The 20,860-nt window shown below is 44.8% G+C and overlaps 1 protein-coding gene and 1 long non-coding RNA gene across 3 annotated transcripts in view; one reads left to right on the forward strand and one right to left on the reverse strand.

Moving 5' to 3' along the window:
• The window catches only part of LOC118372848 (bone morphogenetic protein receptor type-1B-like), a 194,908-nt gene that overhangs the window by 138,557 nt on the left and 35,491 nt on the right, over positions 1 to 20,860 (forward strand). For both annotated transcript variants that reach the window (XM_052458140.1, XM_052458141.1), the window contains one exon: positions 6,117 to 6,396. In XM_052458140.1, the coding sequence (XP_052314100.1) occupies positions 6,309 to 6,396 (88 nt within the window). In that variant the 5' untranslated portion in view covers positions 6,117 to 6,308. The remainder of the gene's footprint in view (positions 1 to 6,116; positions 6,397 to 20,860) is intronic.
• On the reverse strand, positions 506 to 6,050 carry LOC118372147 (uncharacterized). The gene is made up of 3 exons (XR_004823161.2): positions 5,977 to 6,050; positions 1,396 to 1,526; positions 506 to 886 (listed from the first exon to the last, which is right to left on the reverse strand). It is a non-coding gene; the product is annotated as an uncharacterized LOC118372147 (long non-coding RNA).

A 20,860-nucleotide genomic window follows, 5' to 3' on the forward strand; every position in this document is an offset into this window, starting at 1 on the left:
AAATGATAAGCGTACCAGAGAGTCTGTTGTAACGCCTTTATTACAGCAAATTCTAAAACCAGTCGCATTCATTCATGAATGCAAATTCCAAAATGGAAAGGTTTATTTATTGCTTTACGCTAATTATTCAAGGGTTGCTTTGTTATTTTATTTTAAAACTAAAATGCTTGAATGACTCGTATAATGAATGATTGTAGCTTATAGAAGTATTGAAATATAGGCCTAAGTATGTTACGGTATTAAGACGAAACAGAATGCTCTTAGGACGACAGCTCAATGGTGGTTATACAAGGCTGCCATACTAAGCCTACAACAGTGTTTATGATAATGACATGACTTATTAATATAATAATGATGATCATAACAATAATAGCAATAATAACAATAAGGAGGTCAAGAAAAATAATGGTTATTATAAATGTAACTTTCAGACAATTTGGAACCGTGTAAACAACACTAAATCAATTATAAATAATACCAGAGGCTGTTCTCAAACATTTTTTAAAGTAAAGCCTTTATTAAAAACAGCCGAATGTGTAAAGTTGTTTATCCAACATGTTGTGGTTGGTGCTCACAAACACTCAAACAAACACTCAAACAGGCAACAGAAGCAGGTTCTGTCTTATTTCTGTAGATATACAGTATATGGATGATTTATAAAGCCAGGCACATTTAATAGTTAGGCTGTTGATTATAGACCTAATTAAGTTGTGGGTTCCTCTCCTCACTTTTCTTAGCCAATTAAGGCAATGGCTGTTTTTTCATCTTCTAACTCCGCTGCTGCCTCCACAGCTCTGTTCCCTTCACCGATATCCTGGTTAACTCAGCAGCGCACTGTTTCAGAACCGTGGAGATGAACTGTTATCCATCACGTGAGAAAGCGCATCTGTTATAAAATAATCATATTTTATTAGTGTTGCACCATTGTTCCTACGTAATATAACCATATACAATTTCAGTAGCACATGTCTTAGAGTGATTTTTTGGGGGGGCTGCTGCTGGCCTAAATAAATGTTGGTCGACTAACAGCCTATCAACCAAACAATCGATCAGTCGACTAAATGGCCTCAATTGCATTTGAAGTTGGTGGCATTCAGTTTTATTTTCAGAAATGACAATTGGAAAAACTGTTCTGTCCTTCTGTATACTAAGACCTTGTTTCTCGTTCCCTTTGTGTTCTCAACTCAATTGTGTTTTTATTTCAGAACTGCTGAATAGAGAATCTCAGAATTAAGGCCAGCTATCATTATCTCGTGGAATGGGTTTGCGGAGGAGTCTTATCCATTATCATCTGCAGAAATATAAGTGCTTTCTGCAGCTCCCTCACAGAGAGAGAGCCTTGCTGTGACAGTCTTTTACTGTCCTACAATAAAGTTTGATTTTCTTTCTACTCACTCTTTCTTTTGGACTTCAAAGCTTGAATCGGAGTATAATCTCTGTGCTGTGCCATTGTGTGGCTCTTGGATATTCATAAGGTTCTTTCTTCTCTCTCTGGATGAGACTCTGCAGGAGAGGAGAGCTGTGGACTGGAGAGAAGGGGGGGGGGTCACATTTAAATGGGAGATCATTTATATATGGGATCCATATAATGATTTAGAGAGTGCTGCGTCATACACTTACGATGCTGCTTCTGAAACTGGTATCGTGTCAAACTGCCAAAGCAGGTGGATACGTTTTATTTAAAAAACATTTTAACCGCATTGGTTATTATCCCACAAACTTGGCTCTATAGAAAAACCAGGAGCCTGGTGGGAGATGGGAGCTGGGTGTATTTAACAAGATCCCAGTGTTCTTCATGTGAAATGAGGATGATGAGCGCTCCACAAAAGGAGGTACGTCTCACTGCCTGGCCTTGGGATAAACATGATGTCCATCCCTGCACCCTGATTGGGCTCCCTGCTCCAGGCAGCTGTGTTGCCATGGTAATAAACTGTGAAAATTCAGCCCTAGATTGTGTGACAGCAGCGAGTTTAACCACTGAGCTGCCGATAGTCCCCCGATTTTTCTGAGGCCTCAGGCAAATGTCCCCCCCCCATTTCTCACGGAGCCCGGGGTCAGTGTGGCCGTCGGCGGAACATTGCTCATGACACGCATTCCTTCGCTGGCCCATTGTAATTTAATCATCTGGGTTGTTGTCACGGCCTTTTGTTGCCATGGCTTAGTGGTGAGGTTATTCTTCACCATTTCTCTTGCAGTATGACAAAAGGTGTTTTGTCTCAAAGTTTTCCTTTTTGAATTTTGAGAAGCTGGGCATATTTTCATGTCACATTACTGCTAATGTTTTTTTTTACAACTGTTCTCAAAGGTCATATTTGTGGGTGGTAGTGATAACCAACAATGACGCCAAGTACCAGCCAAATGAGTCAAGCTGTTGTATACAGGTGCTTTGCATGTCCAAGCAAATACTCCTGTTTCACTGATCAGGGTTTAGTTGGAGAGCAACAGCTAATAACAGTGTGGTTGCATGAAGCTGTCAAGGTGCTGACAGATTGTTCTTCTTAAGAAACCTAACCAACAGATGGCTGGCTATATGGAACAAGACTTGAAAAGTGGATCTGCGGTTTGGAGCTCAGCAGAGGAATCAAAGCAATAGTGAAAGCGGTCAGGATATAAAGGGTTAATTTAACATCTCAAAACACCAGCCAGCCCACCAGCCCGCCGCTACTTCCAAAACTCCTTTATCTGCCCGACCAGACCCCCACCAACCACCCCCACCTGCTGCGCCCCTTACCCCCCAAACCCCCTCACATCTCCCTGGTTCTTCGCGGCTGCTTGATCAGGGCAGGGGGACTCCACGCTGGGCGTTTGATGCAGCTCAGAGGGGGTGTGTGAGGTGCGCTGACCCGTTCACATCCCTCCTCATGCACTCGTGCTCCAGGAAAGGCAGACTTATCACATTTAATCCAGAGCGCAGCGCAAATCAGGAGTGACAGATAGACATACAGCCTTGCAGGGAAAGAGTTCCAGACTACAGCCCTTGTCTACTGACCCCCTGTCCTGTCCCCTATCCTGAATGGGAAAGAAGCCCCCTATCCAGGCTGGGTGAGAAGCCCCCTATCCAGGCTGGGAGAGAATCCCCCTATCCAGGCTGGGAGAGAATCCCCCTATCCAGGCTGGGAGAGAATCCCCCTATCCAGGCTGGGAGAGAAGCACCCTATCCAGGCTGAGAGAGAAGCCCCTATCCTGGCTGGGAGAGAAGCCCCCTATCTTGGCTGGGAGAGAAACCTCCTATCCTGGCTGGGGAGAAGCCCCCTATCCTGGTTGGGAGAGAAGCCCCTATCCTGGCTGGGAGAGAAGCCCCCTATCCAGGCTGGGAGAGAAGCACCCTATCCTGGCTGAGAGAGAAGCCCCTATCCTGGCTGGGAGAGAAGCCCCCTATCCTGGCTGGGAGAGAAACCTCCTATCCTGGCTGGGGAGAAGCCCCCTATCCTGGTTGGGAGAGAAGCCCCTATCCTGGCTGGGAGAGAAGCCTCCTATCCTGGCTGGGAGAGAAGCCCCTTACCCTGGCTGGGAGAGAAGCCCCCTATCCTGGCCGGGAGAGAAGCCCCCTATCCTGGCTGGGAGAGAAGCCCCCTATCCTGGCTGGGAGAGAAGCCCCTATCCTGGCTGGGAGAGAAGCCCCTATCCTGGCTGGGAGAGAAGCCCCCTATCCTGGCTGGGAGAGAAGCCCCCTATCCTGGCTGGGAGAGAAGCCCCCTATCCTGGCTGGGAGAGAAGCCCCTATCCTGGCTGGGAGAGAAGCCCCCTATCCTGGCTGGGAGAGAAGCCCCCTATCCTGGCTGGGAGAGAAGCCCCTATCCTGGCTGGGAGAGAAGCCCCTATCCTGGCTGGGAGAGAAGCCCCTATCCTGGCTGGGAGAGAAGCCCCCTATCCTGGCTGGGAGAGAAGCCCCCTATCCTGGCTGGGAGAGAAGCCCCTATCCTGGCTGGGAGAGAAGCCCTATCCTGGCTGGGAGAGAAGCCCCCTATCCAGGCTGGGAGAGAATCCCCCTATCCAGGCTGGGAGAGAATCCCCCTATCCAGGCTGGGAGAGAAGCACCCTATCCTGGCTGAGAGAGAAGCCCCTATCCTGGCTGGGAGAGAAGCCCCCTATCCTGGCTGGGAGAGAAACCTCCTATCCTGGCTGGGGAGAAGCCCCCTATCCTGGTTGGGAGAGAAGCCCCTATCCTGGCTGGGAGAGAAGCCTCCTATCCTGGCTGGGAGAGAAGCCCCTTACCCTGGCTGGGAGAAAGCCCCCTATCCTGGCTGGGAGAGAAGCCCCCCTGGCTCCCCCTGGCTGGGAAAGAAGCCCCTATCCTGGATGGGAGAGAAGCCCCTATCCTGGCTGGGAGAGAAGCCCCCTATCCTGCCTGGGAGAGAAGCCCCCTATCCTGGCTGGGAGAGAAGCCCCCCTATCCTGGCTGGGAGAGAAGCCCCTATCCTGGCTGGGAGAGAAGCCCCTATCCTGGCTGGGAGAGAAGCCCCTATCCTGGCTGGGAGAGAAGCCCCTATCCTGGCTGGGAGAGAAGCCCCTATCCTGGCTGGGAGAGAAGCCCCTATCCTGGCTGGGAGAGAAGCCCCTATCCTGGCTGGGAGAGAAGCCCCCTATTCTGGCTGGGAGAGAAGCCCCCTATCCTGGCTGGGAGAGAAGCCCCTATCCTGGCTGGGAGAGAAGCCCCTATCCTGGCTGGGAGAGAAGCCCCTATCCTGGGTGGGAGAGAAGCCCCTATCCTGGCTGGGAGAGAAGCCCCTATCCTGGCTGGGAGAGAAGTGGATTCAAGCTGCTGTTCACGGAGGTCCTTATGGAGACATAACAGGTGTAGGAGAAGATCAGCCCATTTGGTTGGTTTTCCATGGTTGTTTTTCCTCTAACCACATTCTTCACTGCCATCAGGACAATATGGCAGCTGTTATTGTCTTTATTTGGCCACCTACCGCTCACCCCACCATTTGGACCACAGATTTTTTTTTATCTCGCGTTGTTAAACACACACCCTCCACAAAATCACGGCATAGAATGACACCGTATGTTATTTGGCCCTGTTACACCTTCACACCACAGCGAACTGTTTTGAGGGGCACTCTAGCAAACTTGATATCATCTTGGTAATAGTTAGGCTAATCCTTTTAAGGTTATAACCCACAGAAAGTATTGTGGGTGGAATTTGGTCCAATTGGGAGGCTGTGTGTGTGTGTGTGTGTGTGTGTGTGTGTGTGTGTGTGTGTGTGTGTGTGTGTGTGTGTGTGTGTGTGTGTGTGTGTGTGTGTGTGTGTGTGTGTGTGTGTGTGTGTGTGTGTGTGTGTGTGTGTGTGTGTGTGTGTGTGTGTGTGTGTGTGTGTGTGTGTGTGTGTGTGTGTGTGTATATAAGTGGATTGGTGAGAGAGGGGGGTGTGTTGCTAGCTGGAGGTGTGGGTGATAATCACATGACCTGTGAAGAGCTTTTGTCAATGTGAACGCGCGTGTGTGTCAGGCCGTGTGTGTTTGCTTCACACTTTGCCTACTGCTCTGTAACTGGTCTGAGATGAGCTGTCACACACAGGAGCTTCTCTCCTGGACCCCAGAGATATTCTGAGATACATCGGCACTTCTTCCACTGGAAGAAGTAACAAAAACACATTGCCTTGAATCTATGAGAAACATTCTTACTTTCCCTCTTCATCCTCCATGCTTTCAGCCTATCTGTGTCTCTGTCTTCAGAGGACAAACTGGTTTTATATATGCCCTTTCACAGACCCCTTTCAACCCAACTTTAGCTCCACTACTCCCCTTTGCTACCCTCTTTTGCCCCTCTGCCAATGTCCTACTTTTTGAACGTGAGTGTATGTGTACCAGTGGGTATTTATGTGTGTGTGTTTGCATGTGTGTTTGCGCGTGTGTGTGTGTGTGTGTGTGTGTGTGTGTGTGTGTGTGTGTGTGTGTGTGTGTGTGTGTGTGTGTGTGTGTGTGTGTGTGTGTGTGTGTGTGTGTGTGGTGGGGTCCAGGGAGGCTTAGCTTTACCTCTGTTGTTCTCCCCACGAGGTGTTCAGAGAAAAGACTGGTCAAACAACGCTGTGACAGAGAGCAACTGAGTAACTCCCTCCTCCTCCTCCTCCTCCTCCTCCTCCTCTCCTCTCTCTCTCTCTTCCTCTCTCTCCCAGGCTGTCAGTGCATAGCGCTGGAGGCTGCAGGGTGGCAGTGTGTTGTGAGGAGTTCCTGAGATCGCAGAAGAGACAGAGGGGGACTGGCACTCACTCACGTAGAGTCACACACACATCCTCTCTGCGTAGTGGCGAGCTGTGTTGCCAGCTAGTGTCTCAGGGATTGTGCGTGCGGTGGTACAGAACAGTAGGATGGTGGCTGTGTGGTTGCCGTGGGGATGGGCCTGGAGGACTGTACTGCTGGTGACTGGACTGGCTTCACTGAGACCCGGGACTGATGGTGAGTAGCCCAATACAGGACTATCTACTCCATCGCTGTTACTGCAGGACTGACTGACTGTCTGTCTGTCTGTCTGTCTGTCTGTCTGTCTGTCTGTCTGTCTGTCTGTCTGTCTGTCTGTCTGTCTGTCTGTGTCTGTCTGTCTGTCTGTCTGTCTGTCTGTGCTAACTTGTAACAAACTTCAGCATGGTCTATATTCTTTTGTTTTTGGTACTTAACTGATTGTCTGATTGGTGGTTATATAGTTTGATTCCTGACATATTGAATGCAAGTCTATTAATCTAGTTGGGTTATTAATAACTTGTCCTCTTTCTGTGATGTTCCCTAACCTAGTGGTAGAGTACTGCAGTGTTAGACACTTTGATTTACTGAGCGAAGGCATGTTTTCACAAACTGCAGGCAGGTTTGCTTGGTGTATTGTTGGGGTGAGGAGGTGCACAGACTCATTGGGAGGTTGGGTGTGGGTCTATTTTTTGCCCAGCGGTATTTATGAAGGGGCAAATCTATTATGATCTCCACCGGGTCTAGCATGTGAGCATTAGCAGTCATCTGCCCCCATGTTTTGAATTGCTTTAAGATGGACAGCCAGTTGTCATTTTCAATGAATGCCACTGAAAGCTTTGTGATGGACTGCAGGGGATCCACGACTGGAGGCTCGGCTGGGGAAGATTACGCTCTTTGTCATCGCTCCTGTTTCAAAGGCTATCAGCTTGGAGAAAGATATTGATTATGTGGAGTTAATCATGGATATTTGCATTTGTTTGTACAGAGCAACAAGTGTCAATCATTTTGAGCAAACCTAGTTTACATATGCATAAGCTTCTGTTATACTATAGCTGGTGTCTTTTGAATGGGAAGGTTTTGTATTATTTAGTCTATTAAACTTCTGTTGTCTTCCTGTATATGGTATGGTGTATGGTGTGGTGTGGTGTGGTGTATGGTGTGGTGTGGTGTGGTGTGGTGTATGGTGTATGGTGTGGTGTATGGTGTATGGTGTGGTGTGGTGTGTGGTGTGGTGTGCTGTTGGACTTTGAGAGTATTCAGACCCCTTGACTTATTCCACATTTTGTTGTATTACAGCCTTATTCTAAAATGGAAGCACCTTTGGCAGCGATTACAGCCTTGAGTCTTCTTGGGTATGACGCTACAAGCTTGGCAGCGCTTGAGAGGATCTGCAGAGAAGAATGGGAGAAACTCCCCAAATACAGGTGTGCCAAGCATGTATCGTCATACCCAAGAAGACCCGAGGCTGTAATCACTGCCAAAGATGCTTCACCAAAGTCCTGAGTAAAGGGTCTGAATACTTATGTAAATGTTATATTTCCGTTGTAAATTTTGAATACATTAGCAAAAATGTCTTTAAAAAAGTTTTTGCTTTGCCATTATGGGGTATTATGTTTAGAGTGATGAGGGGGGGGGGACATTTTAATCAATTTTAGAATAAGGCTGTAATGTAACAAAATGTGGGATTAGTGAAGGGGTCTGAATACTTTACGAATGCACTGTACACACACACACACACACACACACACACACACACACACACACACACACACACACACACACACACACACACACACACACACACACACATACAATAGCTGTGATGGTCGAGTTTCATTGGGTTTGTTTTTTAAATGATTGCCTGTAAGAAGGGGTTAATTAATCAGTGTCTGTAAAACCTCTGCCCCTCTCTGTTTACTGAAGAAGGGGTTCATTAATCAGTGTCTGTAAAACCTCTGCCCCTCTCTGTTTACTGAAGAAGGGGTTCATTAATCACTGTCTGTAAAACCTCTGCCCCTCTGTTTACTGAAGAAGGGGTTCATTAATCACTGTCTGTAAAACCTCTGCCCCTCTCTGTTTACTGAAGAAGGGGTTCATTAATCACTGTCTGTAAAACCTCTGCCCCTCTCTGTTTACTGAAGAAGGGGTTCATTAATCACTGTCTGTAAAACCTCTGCCCCTCTGTTTACTGAAGAAGGGGTTCATTAATCACTGTCTGTAAATCCTCTGCCCCTCTCTGTTTACTGAAGAAGGGGTTCATTAATCTCTGTCTGTAAAACCTCTGCCCCTCTCTGTTTACTGAAGAAGGGGTTAATTAATCACTGTCTGTAAAACCTCTGCCCCTCTCTGTTTACTGAAGAAGGGGTTCATTAATCACTGTCTGTAAAACCTCTGCCCCTCTCTGTTTACTGAAGAAGGGGTTCATTAATCTCTGTCTGTAAAACCTCTGCCCCTCTCTGTTTACTGAAGAAGGGGTTAATTAATCACTGTCTGTAAAACCTCTGCCCCTCTCTGTTTACTGAAGAAGGGGTTCATTAATCACTGTCTGTAAAACCTCTGCCCCTCTCTGTTTACTGAAGAAGGGGTTCATTAATCACTGTCTGTAAAACCTCTGCCCCTCTCTGTTTACTGAAGAAGGGGTTCATTAATCACTGTCTGTAAAACCTCTGCCCCTCTGTTTACTGAAGAAGGGGTTCATTAATCACTGTCTGTAAATCCTCTGCCCCTCTCTGTTTACTGAAGAAGGGGTTCATTAATCTCTGTCTGTAAAACCTCTGCCCCTCTCTGTTTACTGAAGAAGGGGTTAATTAATCAGTGTCTGTAAAACCTCTGCCCCTCTCTGTTTACTGAAGAAGGGGTTAATTAATCACTGTCTGTAAAACCTCTGCCCCTCTCTGTTTACTGAAGAAGGGGTTCATTAATCACTGTCTGTAAAACCTCTGCCCCTCTCTGTTTACTGAAGAAGGGGTTCATTAATCACTGTCTGTAAATCCTCTGCCCCTCTCTGTTTACTGAAGAAGGGGTTAATTAATCACTGTCTGTAAAACCTCTGCCCCTCTCTGTTTACTGAAGAAGGGGTTCATTAATCACTGTCTGTAAAACCTCTGCCCCTCTCTGTTTACTGAAGAAGGGGTTCATTAATCACTGTCTGTAAAACCTCTGCCCCTCTCTGTTTACTGAAGAAGGGGTTCATTAATCTCTGTCTGTAAAACCTCTGCCCCTCTCTGTTTACTGAAGAAGGGGTTAATTAATCTCTGTCTGTAAAACCTCTGCCCGTCTCTGTTTACTGAAGAAGGGGTTCATTAATCTCTGTCTGTAAAACCTCTGCCCCTCTCTGTTTACTGAAGAAGGGGTTAATTAATCTCTGTCTGTAAAACCTCTGTCCGTCTCTGTTTACTGAAGAAGGGGTTCATTAATCACTGTCTGTAAAACCTCTGCCCCTCTGTTTACTGAAGAAGGGGTTCATTAATCACTGTCTGTAAAACCTCTGCCCCTCTCTGTTTACTGAAGAAGGGGTTAATTAATCTCTGTCTGTCAAACCTCTGCCCCTCTCTGTTTACTGAAGAAGGGGTTCATTAATCTCTGTCTGTAAAACCTCTGCCCCTCTCTGTTTACTGAAGAAGGGGTTCATTAATCACTGTCTGTAAAACCTCTGCCCCTCTCTGTTTACTGAAGAAGGGGTTCATTAATCACTGTCTGTAAAACCTCTGCCCCTCTCTGTTTACTGAAGAAGGGGTTCATTAATCTCTGTCTGTAAAACCTCTGCCCCTCTCTGTTTACTGAAGAAGGGGTTCATTAATCTCTGTCTGTAAAACCTCTGCCCCTCTCTGTTTACTGAAGAAGGGGTTCATTAATCTCTGTCTGTAAAACCTCTGCCCCTCTCTGTTTACTGAAGAAGGGGTTCATTAATCTCTGTCTGTAAAACCTCTGCCCCTCTCTGTTTACTGAAGAAGGGGTTCATTAATCTCTGTCTGTAAAACCTCTGCCCCTCTCTGTTTACTGAAGAAGGGGTTAATTAATCACTGTCTGTAAAACCTCTGCCCCTCTCTGTTTACTGAAGAAGGGGTTAATTAATCACTGTCTGTAAAACCTCTGCCCCTCTCTGTTTACTGAAGAAGGGGTTAATTAATCAGTGTCTGTAAAACCTCTGCCCCTCTGTTTACTGTAACTAGATACCTGTGATAAAACTGAGCATCATTTGGTGTGCTCCTTCCAGGTGCTATGTGGCTGCTAATGACCTACACCCAATGTGGTAATTATGGGTAGTCAGCCGACCCATTCCATGTTATAGCACTATTATTTTACAGTTATACATCAATGTGGGTCCAGGAGGAGAAATACACTATTTATTGTGCATTGCAGACAGAACATCATATAAACAACCAGAGAATAATCAAATGCATTGATGGCCTTGAATGGCACATACTGTAAGCCACTAAACACCATGGAATGTTCCAAGATTGTCTGGCGTAGAGAGAATGGTCCTGCTATGCTTCTGGTTTTGATATGCACTGTGGGCTGATAAAGTGCTGAGACTTGGTGGCTACATTGTTTATAAAGTACCAAGGCTGGGCTTAAAGGCTAACAGAAATGGCTGTAGTGCTCAGTTGGTGGCAGCTTTAACAGTTTGTCTCCAAATACTTGACTGATGATCAGTGTGGGAGACTTCGGTCAATGGAGACATCTACGAAGTATATCACTTGACTTAGGTCGCATAGGTCAGGAGTAAGGACAATGGACTATTTCAACCCTCTGTCTGTCTGTCTCTGTCTCTGTCTGATGTAAGGTAATGAAAATAGCAGTCACTCACAGACACACCTTTGTGGAGCGTGTGGGCATCAGTTCTACCATGAAGTACAGAACCCTCTCTCTCTGTCACACACACACAGCGAGCGACAGACAGACAGACAGACAGACAGACAGACAGACAGACAGACAGACAGACAGGCAAGCAGGCCGAGCTGGGAGGACAGGAGACCAGCTTCTTCTCGTTTTCCACCTCATGTTTAAAGCTCAGCCTACCAACCCAAACTGCTGTTTTAGTGGGCGCAGTGAATGAAGACTTGTGTCTGGTCAGTCAGAGAGACAGACTGTCTGTCTGTCCCAGTCCGTTCTCTCTCTTCTAGCCCTCCTTCTCAGCCCTCTCCCCTTAACCCAGTTCTCTCTCAGCCCTCTCCCCCTCAGCCCTCTCTCTCAGCCCTCTCCCCCTCAGCTATCTCCCGCTCAGCCCTCTCTCTCAGCCCTCTCCCCCTTAGCCATCTCCCCCTCAGCCCTCTCTCCCTCTGCCCTCAGCCCTCTCCCCCTCAGCCCTCTCTATCAACCCTTTCTCTCTCAACCCTCTCCCTCTTAGCCCTCTCTCTCTCTGTCCTCTACCTCTCAGCCCTCTCTCTCCCAGCCCTCTCTCCCTCAGCCCTCTCTCTCTCTGCCCTCTACCCCTCAGCCCCTCCCCCTCAGCCCGCTCTCTCCCAGCCCTCTCCCCCTCAGCCCTCTCCCCCTCAGCCCTCTCTCTCCCAGCCCTCTCCCCCTCAGCCCTCTCTCTCCCAGCCCTCTCTCCCTCAGCCCTCTCTCTCCCAGCCCTCTCCCCCTCAGCCCTCTCTCTCCCAGCCCTCTCTCCCTCAGCCCTCTCTCTCCCAGCCCTCTCTATCTCTGCCCTCTACCCCTCAGCCCTCTCCCCCTCAACCCTCTCCCCCTCAGACCTCTCTCTCTCTCAGCCCTCTCCCCCTCAGCCCTCTCTCTCCCAACCCTCTCTCCCTCAGCCCTCTCTCTCCCAGCCCTCTCTCTCCCAGCCCTCTCTCCCTCAGCCCTCTCTCTCCCAGCTCTCTCCCCCTCAGCCCTCTCCCCCTCAGCCCTCTCTCTCCCAGCCCTCTCTCCCTCACCCCTCTCTCCCTCAGCCCTCTCCCCCTCAGCCCTTTTTCTCTCAGACCCTCCCCCTCAGCCCTCTCCCCCTCAGCCCTCTCTCTCCCATCCCTCTCCCCCTCAGCCCTCTCTCTCTCAGCCCTCTCCCCATCAGCCCTCTCCCCTCAGCCCTCTCCTAGCCCTCTCTGCCTCAGCCCCTCCCCTCAGCCCCTCCCCTCAGCCCTCTCCCCTCAGCCCTCTCCCAGCCCTCTCTCCCTCAGCCCTCTCTCCCTCAGCCCCTCCCCCTCAGCCCTCTCCCCCTCAGCCCTCTCTCCCTCTCAGCCCTCTCTCTGCCTTCTTCCCAGTACTGCTGGGACAGATCAGTCATGGTTCTCTAAATTAGCACACATGGGAGGTAACTCATAAATCTTCACACCGTGGTTAATTTGCCACCTGTTATTTAGGCTGATGTAAAGTTCCCAAAGAATAATATTTTCTGAATAGACCCTACACCTTATAGTGTGGTGTTACAACTTACACAAATGACTATTCTACTATTCTATTGAATGTAGGCCTATTTTGTTCTGTAGAAGACAGTATGTGTGACATGGCTGCTGATAGTCCTTGAGTCTTGCCGCCATGCAGGACAGAAGTGAACGCCAGCCAGTGAAAGACCCAGTATGATGCCATTTCAGAATGATATCCATGTCAGAATGATATTCATTTCAGAATGATATGCATTTCAGAATGATATGCATTTCAGAATGATATCCATTTCAGAATGATATGCATTTCAGAATGATATCCATTTCAGAATGATATGCATTTCAGAATGATATGCATTTCAGAATGATATGTATTTCAGAATGATATGCATTTCAGAATGATATCCATTTCAGAATGATATGCATTTCAGAATGATATCCATTTCAGAATGATATCCATTTCAGAATGATATGCATTTCAGAATGATATGCATTTCAGAATGATATGTATTTCATAATGATATGCATTTCAGAATGATATGCATTTCAGAATGATATGCATTTCAGAATTATATGTATTTCAGAATGATATGCATTTCAGAATGATATGTATTTCAGAATGATATGCATTTCAGAATGATATCCATTTCAGAATGATATGCATTTCAGAAAGATATCCATTTCAGAATGATATGCATTTCAGAATGATATGCATTTCAGAATGATATGCATTTCAGAATGATATGTATTTCAGAATGATATGCATTTCGGAATGATATGTATTTCAGAATGATATGCATTTCAGAATGATATCCATTTTAGAATGATATCCATTTCAGAGTGATATGTATTTCAGAATGATATCCATTTCAGAATGATATGCATTTCTCCATTTCAGAATGATATCCATTTCAGAATGATATGCATTTCAGAATGATATCCATTTCTCCATTTCAGAATGATATGCATTTCAGAATGATATCCATTTCTCCATTTCAGAATGATATCCATTTCAGAATGATATCAATTTCAGAATGATATCCATTTCAGAATGATATCCATTTCAGAATGATATCCATTTCTCCATTTCAGAATGATATCCATTTCAGAATGATATGCATTTCAGAATGATATCCATTTCTCCATTTCAGAATGATATCCATTTCAGAATGATATGCATTTCAGAATGATATCCATTTCTCCATTTCAGAATGATATGCATTTCAGAATGATATGCATTTCAGAATTATATGTATTTCAGAATGATATGCATTTCAGAATGATATGTATTTCAGAATGATATGCATTTCAGAATGATATCCATTTCAGAATGATATGCATTTCAGAAAGATATCCATTTCAGAATGATATGCATTTCAGAATGATATGCATTTCAGAATGATAAGAATTTCAGAATGATATGTATTTCAGAATGATATGCATTTCGGAATGATATGTATTTCAGAATGATATGCATTTCAGAATGATATCCATTTTAGAATGATATCCATTTCAGAGTGATATGTATTTCAGAATGATATCCATTTCAGAATGATATGCATTTCAGAATGATATCCATTTCTCCATTTCAGAATGATATGCATTTCAGAATGATATGCATTTCTCCATTTCAGAATGATATCCATTTCAGAATGATATGCATTTCAGAATTATATCCATTTCTCCATTTCAGAATGATATGCATTTCAGAATGATATCCATTTCTCCATTTCAGAATGATATCCATTTCAGAATGATATCAATTTCAGAATGATATCCATTTCAGAATGATATCCATTTCAGAATGATATCCATTTCTCCATTTCAGAATGATATCCATTTCAGAATGATATGCATTTCAGAATGATATCCATTTCTCCATTTCAGAATGATATCCATTTCAGAATGATATGCATTTCAGAATGATATCCATTTCTCCATTTCAGAATGATATCCATTTCAGAATGATATGCATTTCAGAATGATATCCATTTCTCCATTTCAGAATGATATCCATTTCAGAATGATATCCATTTCTCCATTTCAGAATGATATCCATTTCAGAATGATATCCATTTCAGAATGATATCCATTTCAGAATGATATCCATTTCAGAATGATATCCATTTCTCCATTTCAGAATGATATCCATTTCAGAATGATATCCATTTCAGAGTGATATGTATTTCAGAATGATATCCATTTCAGAATGATATGCATTTCAGAATGATATCCATTTCTCCATTTCAGAATGATATGCATTTCAGAATGATATGCATTTCTCCATTTCAGAATGATATCCATTTCAGAATGATATGCATTTCAGAATGATATCCATTTCTCCATTTCAGAATGATATGCATTTCAGAATGATATGCATTTCTCCATTTCAGAATGATATCCATTTCAGAATGATATCCATTTCTCCATTTCAGAATGATATCCATTTCAGAATGATATCCATTTCAGAATGATATCCATTTCAGAATGATATCAATTTCTCCATTATCAGAATGATATCCATTTCAGAATGATATCCATTTCAGAGTGATATGTATTTCAGAATGATATCCATTTCAGAATGATATGCATTTCAGAATGATATCCATTTCTCCATTTCAGAATGATATGCATTTCAGAATGATATGCATTTCTCCATTTCAGAATGATATCCATTTCAGAATGATATGCATTTCAGAATGATATCCATTTCTCCATTTCAGAATGATATGCATTTCAGAATGATATGCATTTCTCCATTTCAGAATGATATCCATTTCAGAATGATATCCATTTCAGAGTGATATGTATTTCAGAATGATATCCATTTCAGAATGATATGCATTTCAGAATGATATCCATTTCTCCATTTCAGAATGATATGCATTTCAGAATGATATGCATTTCTCCATTTCAGAATGATATCCATTTCAGAATGATATGCATTTCAGAATGATATCCATTTCTCCATTTCAGAATGATATGCATTTCAGAATGATATCCATTTCTCCATTTCAGAATGATATCCATTTCAGAATGATATCCATTTCAGAATGATATCCATTTCAGAATGATATCAATTTCTCCATTTCAGAATGATATCCATTTCAGAATGATATGCATTTCAGAATGATATCCATTTCTCCATTTCAGAATGATATCCATTTCAGAATGATATGCATTTCAGAATGATATCCATTTCTCCATTTCAGAATGATATTCATTTCAGAATGATATGCATTTCAGAATGATATCCATTTCTCCATTTCAGAATGATATCCATTTCAGAATGATATCCATTTCTCCATTTCAGAATGATATCCATTTCAGAATGATATCCATTTCAGAATGATATCCATTTCAGAATGATATCCATTTCTCCATTTCAGAATGATATGCATTTCAGAATGATATCCATTTCAGAATGATATGCATTTCAGAATGATATCCATTTCAGAAAGATATCCATTTCAGAATGATATCCATTTCAGAATGATATGCATTTCTCCATTTCAGAATGATATGCATTTCAGAATGATATCCATTTTAGATAAACATAACATAGGCTGTAACATGTGGAGACGCGGTAAGGCCACAAGCAGTGGAAAATGACTGGCTTTATCATCTACTAGACTCAGCAATGTAAACAAGGTCAGCTTACCCTCTCCCTATCCCAGATCCCACCTTCCGTACTCTACTGCCTGAGATGATCACACCATGGCAACATGTCGCTCTATCACTAAGTTTCTCTACACTACACAGACATAGCTGAAAACAGACTATTTGTTGAAAACATACTTTGATTGCAGTCTCTTGTGAAATAACATTTCCTACATAGATGTGATTTCAGTGTAATTGCTGTGGCATTATAGGATGGCATTTTCTTTGTGCCTATTCCATTTAGGTAAAGTCAAATTGTGGGATCAGTATTTGAAAGTAGTAGACCTACTGTAAGTTCAGTGGAGGCTAGAGCAGGGTACAGAAGCCCAGCAGCATCAGGGCTACCGATCTATGGTCTGAGGCCCAGCAGCATTAGGGCTACGGTTCTATGGTCTGAGGCCCAGCAGCATTAGGGCTACGGTTCTATGGTCTGAGGCCCAGCAGCATTAGGGCTACGGTTCTATGGTCTGAGGCCCAGCAGCATTAGGGGTACGGTTCTATGGTCTGAGGCCCAGCAGCATTAGGGCTACGGTTCTATGGTCTGAGGCCCAGCAGCATTAGGGCTACGGTTCTATGGTCTGAGGCCCAGCAGCATTAAGGCTACGGTTCTATGGTCTGAGGCCCAGCAGCATTAGGGCTACGGTTCTATGGTCTGAGGCCCAGCAGCATTAGGGCTACGGTTCTATGGTCTGAGGCTCAGCAGCATTAGGGCTACGGTTCTATGGTCTGAGGCCCAGCAGCATTAGGGCTACGGTTCTATGGACTGAGGCCCAGCAGCATTAGGGCTACGGTTCTATGGTCTGAGGAGCAACAGCATTAGGGCTACGGTTCTATGGTCTGAGGCCCAGCAGCATTAGGGCTACGGTTCTATGGTCTGAGGCCCAGCAGCATTAGGGCTACGGTTCTATGGTCTGAGGAGCAACAGCATTAGGGCTACGGTTCTATGGTCTGAGGCCCAGCAGCATTAGGGCTACGGTTCTATGGTCTGAGGCTCAGCAGCATTAGGGCTACGATTCTATGGTCTGAGGAGCAACAGCATTAGGGCTACGGTTCTATGGTCTGAGGAGCAACAGCATTAGGGCTACGGTTCTATGGCCTGAGGCCCAGCAGCATTAGGGCTACGGTTCTATGGTCTGAGGAGCAACAGCATTAGGGCTACGGTTCTATGGTCTGAGGCCCAGCAGCATTAGGGCTACGGTTCTATGGTCTGAGGAGCAACAGCATTAGGGCTACGGTTCTATGGTCTGAGGCCCAGCAGCATTAGGGATACGGTTCTATGGTCTGAGGAGCAACAGCAGCAGTAGGTCCATCCTAGCCTTCTTCCAGACAGGATGTGGCTCATGATCCCCAAGCAAAACCTGATCCCAGTACAGATGTTCTGCTGCAGCGATGGGACTGCATGAGACTGGGAACCACAGAGGGCAGTGTGCTGGGGGTGTGTGTAGGGGTGAACGAAGTTTGGCTCTATGGAGGCTTAACTCTGCACCTGTGGTTTCAGAGGAAACATTAGGTGGGGGGTATGTTTGGGTGACTGTAGGGTTCTTGTCTTGATCACTTTCTAGTGTATGTAACGGACACCCTTGAGAGCAGTGGGTTTAGGATAGAGAGAACATGAGGGTTGAGAGTGTGGGACAGAGGAATAGAATGTGTGAGATCGAGAGAGAGAAAAAGGAAGGAAAGAACCATCGATGAAAGACATGCAGCCACGTTGGTTGGCATTACTAGCTATCCCTAATCCACACAATCATCTGTGACGGTATCGTCTCTTCAGATATCTCTGATATTGGAGAGATTTATACAAACCGAATCAAATTTTTGTGAGATGTTCTGTGTTAAGCTGATGGCTGTAACCTTGCGCTCACAAAGAGACACACATCACACACAGCATGTGTGTGTGTGTATGCCTGTTGGTGTGTATGCGTGTGTGTGTGTATGCCTGTCGGTGTGTGTGTGTGCGTGTGTGTGAGAACGATTTGACACAGGGCTGTAGAGGAGCGAGTGTGTCTACGGTGCTCTCTGTGTCTAAACATGGTGTTGGAAGACAGACAGACGGCAGTGGCTGCAGTCTAAGCTGAGGTCTGGACTGAACAGGAGACGGACCGGGAGAGGTGGCTGGATCCTCTCAGCTCCTCTGTGTTGTGCTCAGTTTAAATCAGGCAACCCGACACACTACTCTCTATCACACATGTAGTTCCTTCCTTATCTGTCAGAGAAACCTCCCTTTCACTACTGTCTACTCACAAACATTCAATTCTCCACATTACTTTCTATTTCACTTTCAACGTTGGTTTGCAATTGTTCTTTCATTCCATCTAGAGATGATAGACTGATCTGGTTTGGGCAATGGCTGAACGATATCAGACTGGCACCACAGGAATCCAATCAATTCTGTTCCGACCCAGGTATTCAGGATTAGCCAGATATACTGTAGCCTGCTTCTGTGGTGGCTGTTAACATGATTACTGGTACAGTGACACGTCACTGGGTAACCGAGACACAGGATGGGGCTTTGTTGACCAGCTGTCCTCCGTGCCACAAGCTCCTCTTATCAGATAGAGCTTTACTGGCAATCCCTACTCATTGGATTAATCACACGGCCCAGGTAAATGAGTTTGTGTGTGTGCGCGCATACCAATGCGTATGTCCTTGATTCTGTTCATAACGGCGAGAGAGTCTCCTGGCCTCTGGCTACAGGTGTCCTGTGTGATAAGCGGCCTATTTTCCAGTTTTGTTTTGAATGGGAAAGGAAAAACATCCCTGAGATGGCTTCACACTTACAGTTGAAGTCGGAAGTTTACACTTATGTTGGAGCCATTAAAACTCGTTTTTCAACCACTCCACAAATTTCTTGTTAACAAACTATAGTTTTGTCAAGTCGGTTAGGACATCTACTTTGTGCATGACCCAAGTCATTTTTCCAACAATTGTTTACAGACAGATTATTTCACTTATAACTCACTGTATCACATTTCCAGTGGGTTAGAAGTTTACATACACTAAGTTGACTGTGTCTTTAAACAGCTTGGAAAATTCCAGAAAATGATGTCATAGCTTTAGAAGCTTCTGATAGGCTAATTGACATCATTTGAGTCATTTGGAGGTGTACCTGTGGATGTATTTCAAGGCCTACCTTCAAACTCAGTGCCTCTTTGCTTGACATCATGGGAAAATCAGAATAAATCAGCCAAGACCTCAGAAAACAAATTGTAGACCTCAAGTCTGGTTCATCTTTGGGAGCAATTTCCAAACGCCTGAAGGTACCACGTTCATCTGTACAAACAATAGTACGCAAGTATAAACACCATGGGAATACACAGCCGTCATACCTCTCAGGAAGGAGACTCATTCTTGTGCGAAAAGTGCAAATCAATCCCAGAACAGCAAAGGACCTTGGTACAAAAGTATCTATATCCACAGTAAAACGAGTCATATATCGACACAACCTGAAAGGCCACTCAGCAAGAAAGAAGACACTGCTCCAAAACCACCATAAAAAAGCCTATGGTTTGCAACTGCACATGGGGACAAAGATTGTACTTTTTGGAGAAATGTCCTCTGGTCTGATGAAACAAAAATAGAACTGTTTGGCCATAATGTTTGGAGGAAAAAGGGGGAGGCTTGCAAACCAAAGAACACCATCCCAACCGTGAAGCACAGGTGTGGCAGCATCATGTTGTGGGGGTGCTTTGCTGCAGGAGGGACTGGTGCACTTCACAAAATAGATGGCATCATGAGGTGGGAAAAGTATGTGGATATATTGAAGCAACATCTCAAGACATCAGTCAGGAAGTTAAAGCTTGTTCGCAAAATGGTCTTCCATATGGACAATGACCTCAAGCATACTTTCTAAGTTGTGGCAAAAGGGCTTAAGGACAATAAAATCAAGGTATTGGAGTGGCCATCACAAAGTCCTGACCTCAATCCTGTAGAACATTTGTGGGCAGAACTGAAAAACTGTGTGTGAGCAAGAAGGCCTACAAACTTGACTCAGTTACACCAGCTCTGTCAGGAGGATTTGGGTCAAAATTAACCCAACTTATTGTGGGAAGGTTGTGGAAGGCTTCCCAAACGTTTGACACAATTTACATCCACCTCTGGCCTGCTCGCCTCCCTACCACTGAGGAAGTACAGTTCCCGCTCAGCCCAGTCAAAACTGACTTGTTCAGTCAAAACTGTTCGCTGCTCTGGCCCCCCAATGGTGGAACAAACTCCCTCACGACGCCAGGACAGCGGAGTCAATCACCACCTTCCGGAGACACCTGAAACCCCACCTCTTTAAGGAATACCTAGGATAGGATAAAGTAATCCTTCTCACCCCCCTTAAAAGATTTAGATGCACTATTGTAAAGTGGCTGTTCCACTGGATGTCATAAGGTGAATGCACCAATTTGTAAGTCGCTCTGGATAAGAGCGTCTGCTAAATGACTTAAATGTACTGTAAATGTACACAAGTTAAAGGCAATGCTACCAAATACCAATTGAGTGTATGTAAACTTCTGACCCACTGGGAATGTCATGAAAGAAATAAAATCTGAAATAAATCATTCTCTCTACTATTATTCTGACATTTCACATTCTTAAAATAAAGTGGTGATGCTAACTGACCTAAAACAGGGAATTTTACTAGGATTAAATGTCAGGAATTGTGAAAAACTGAGTTTAAATGTATTTGGCTGAGGTGTAAGTAAACTTCCGACTTC

Source organism: Oncorhynchus keta, chromosome 12 (genome assembly GCF_023373465.1).
Source record: "Oncorhynchus keta strain PuntledgeMale-10-30-2019 chromosome 12, Oket_V2, whole genome shotgun sequence".
Classification (NCBI taxonomy): Eukaryota; Metazoa; Chordata; class Actinopteri; order Salmoniformes; family Salmonidae; genus Oncorhynchus; species Oncorhynchus keta.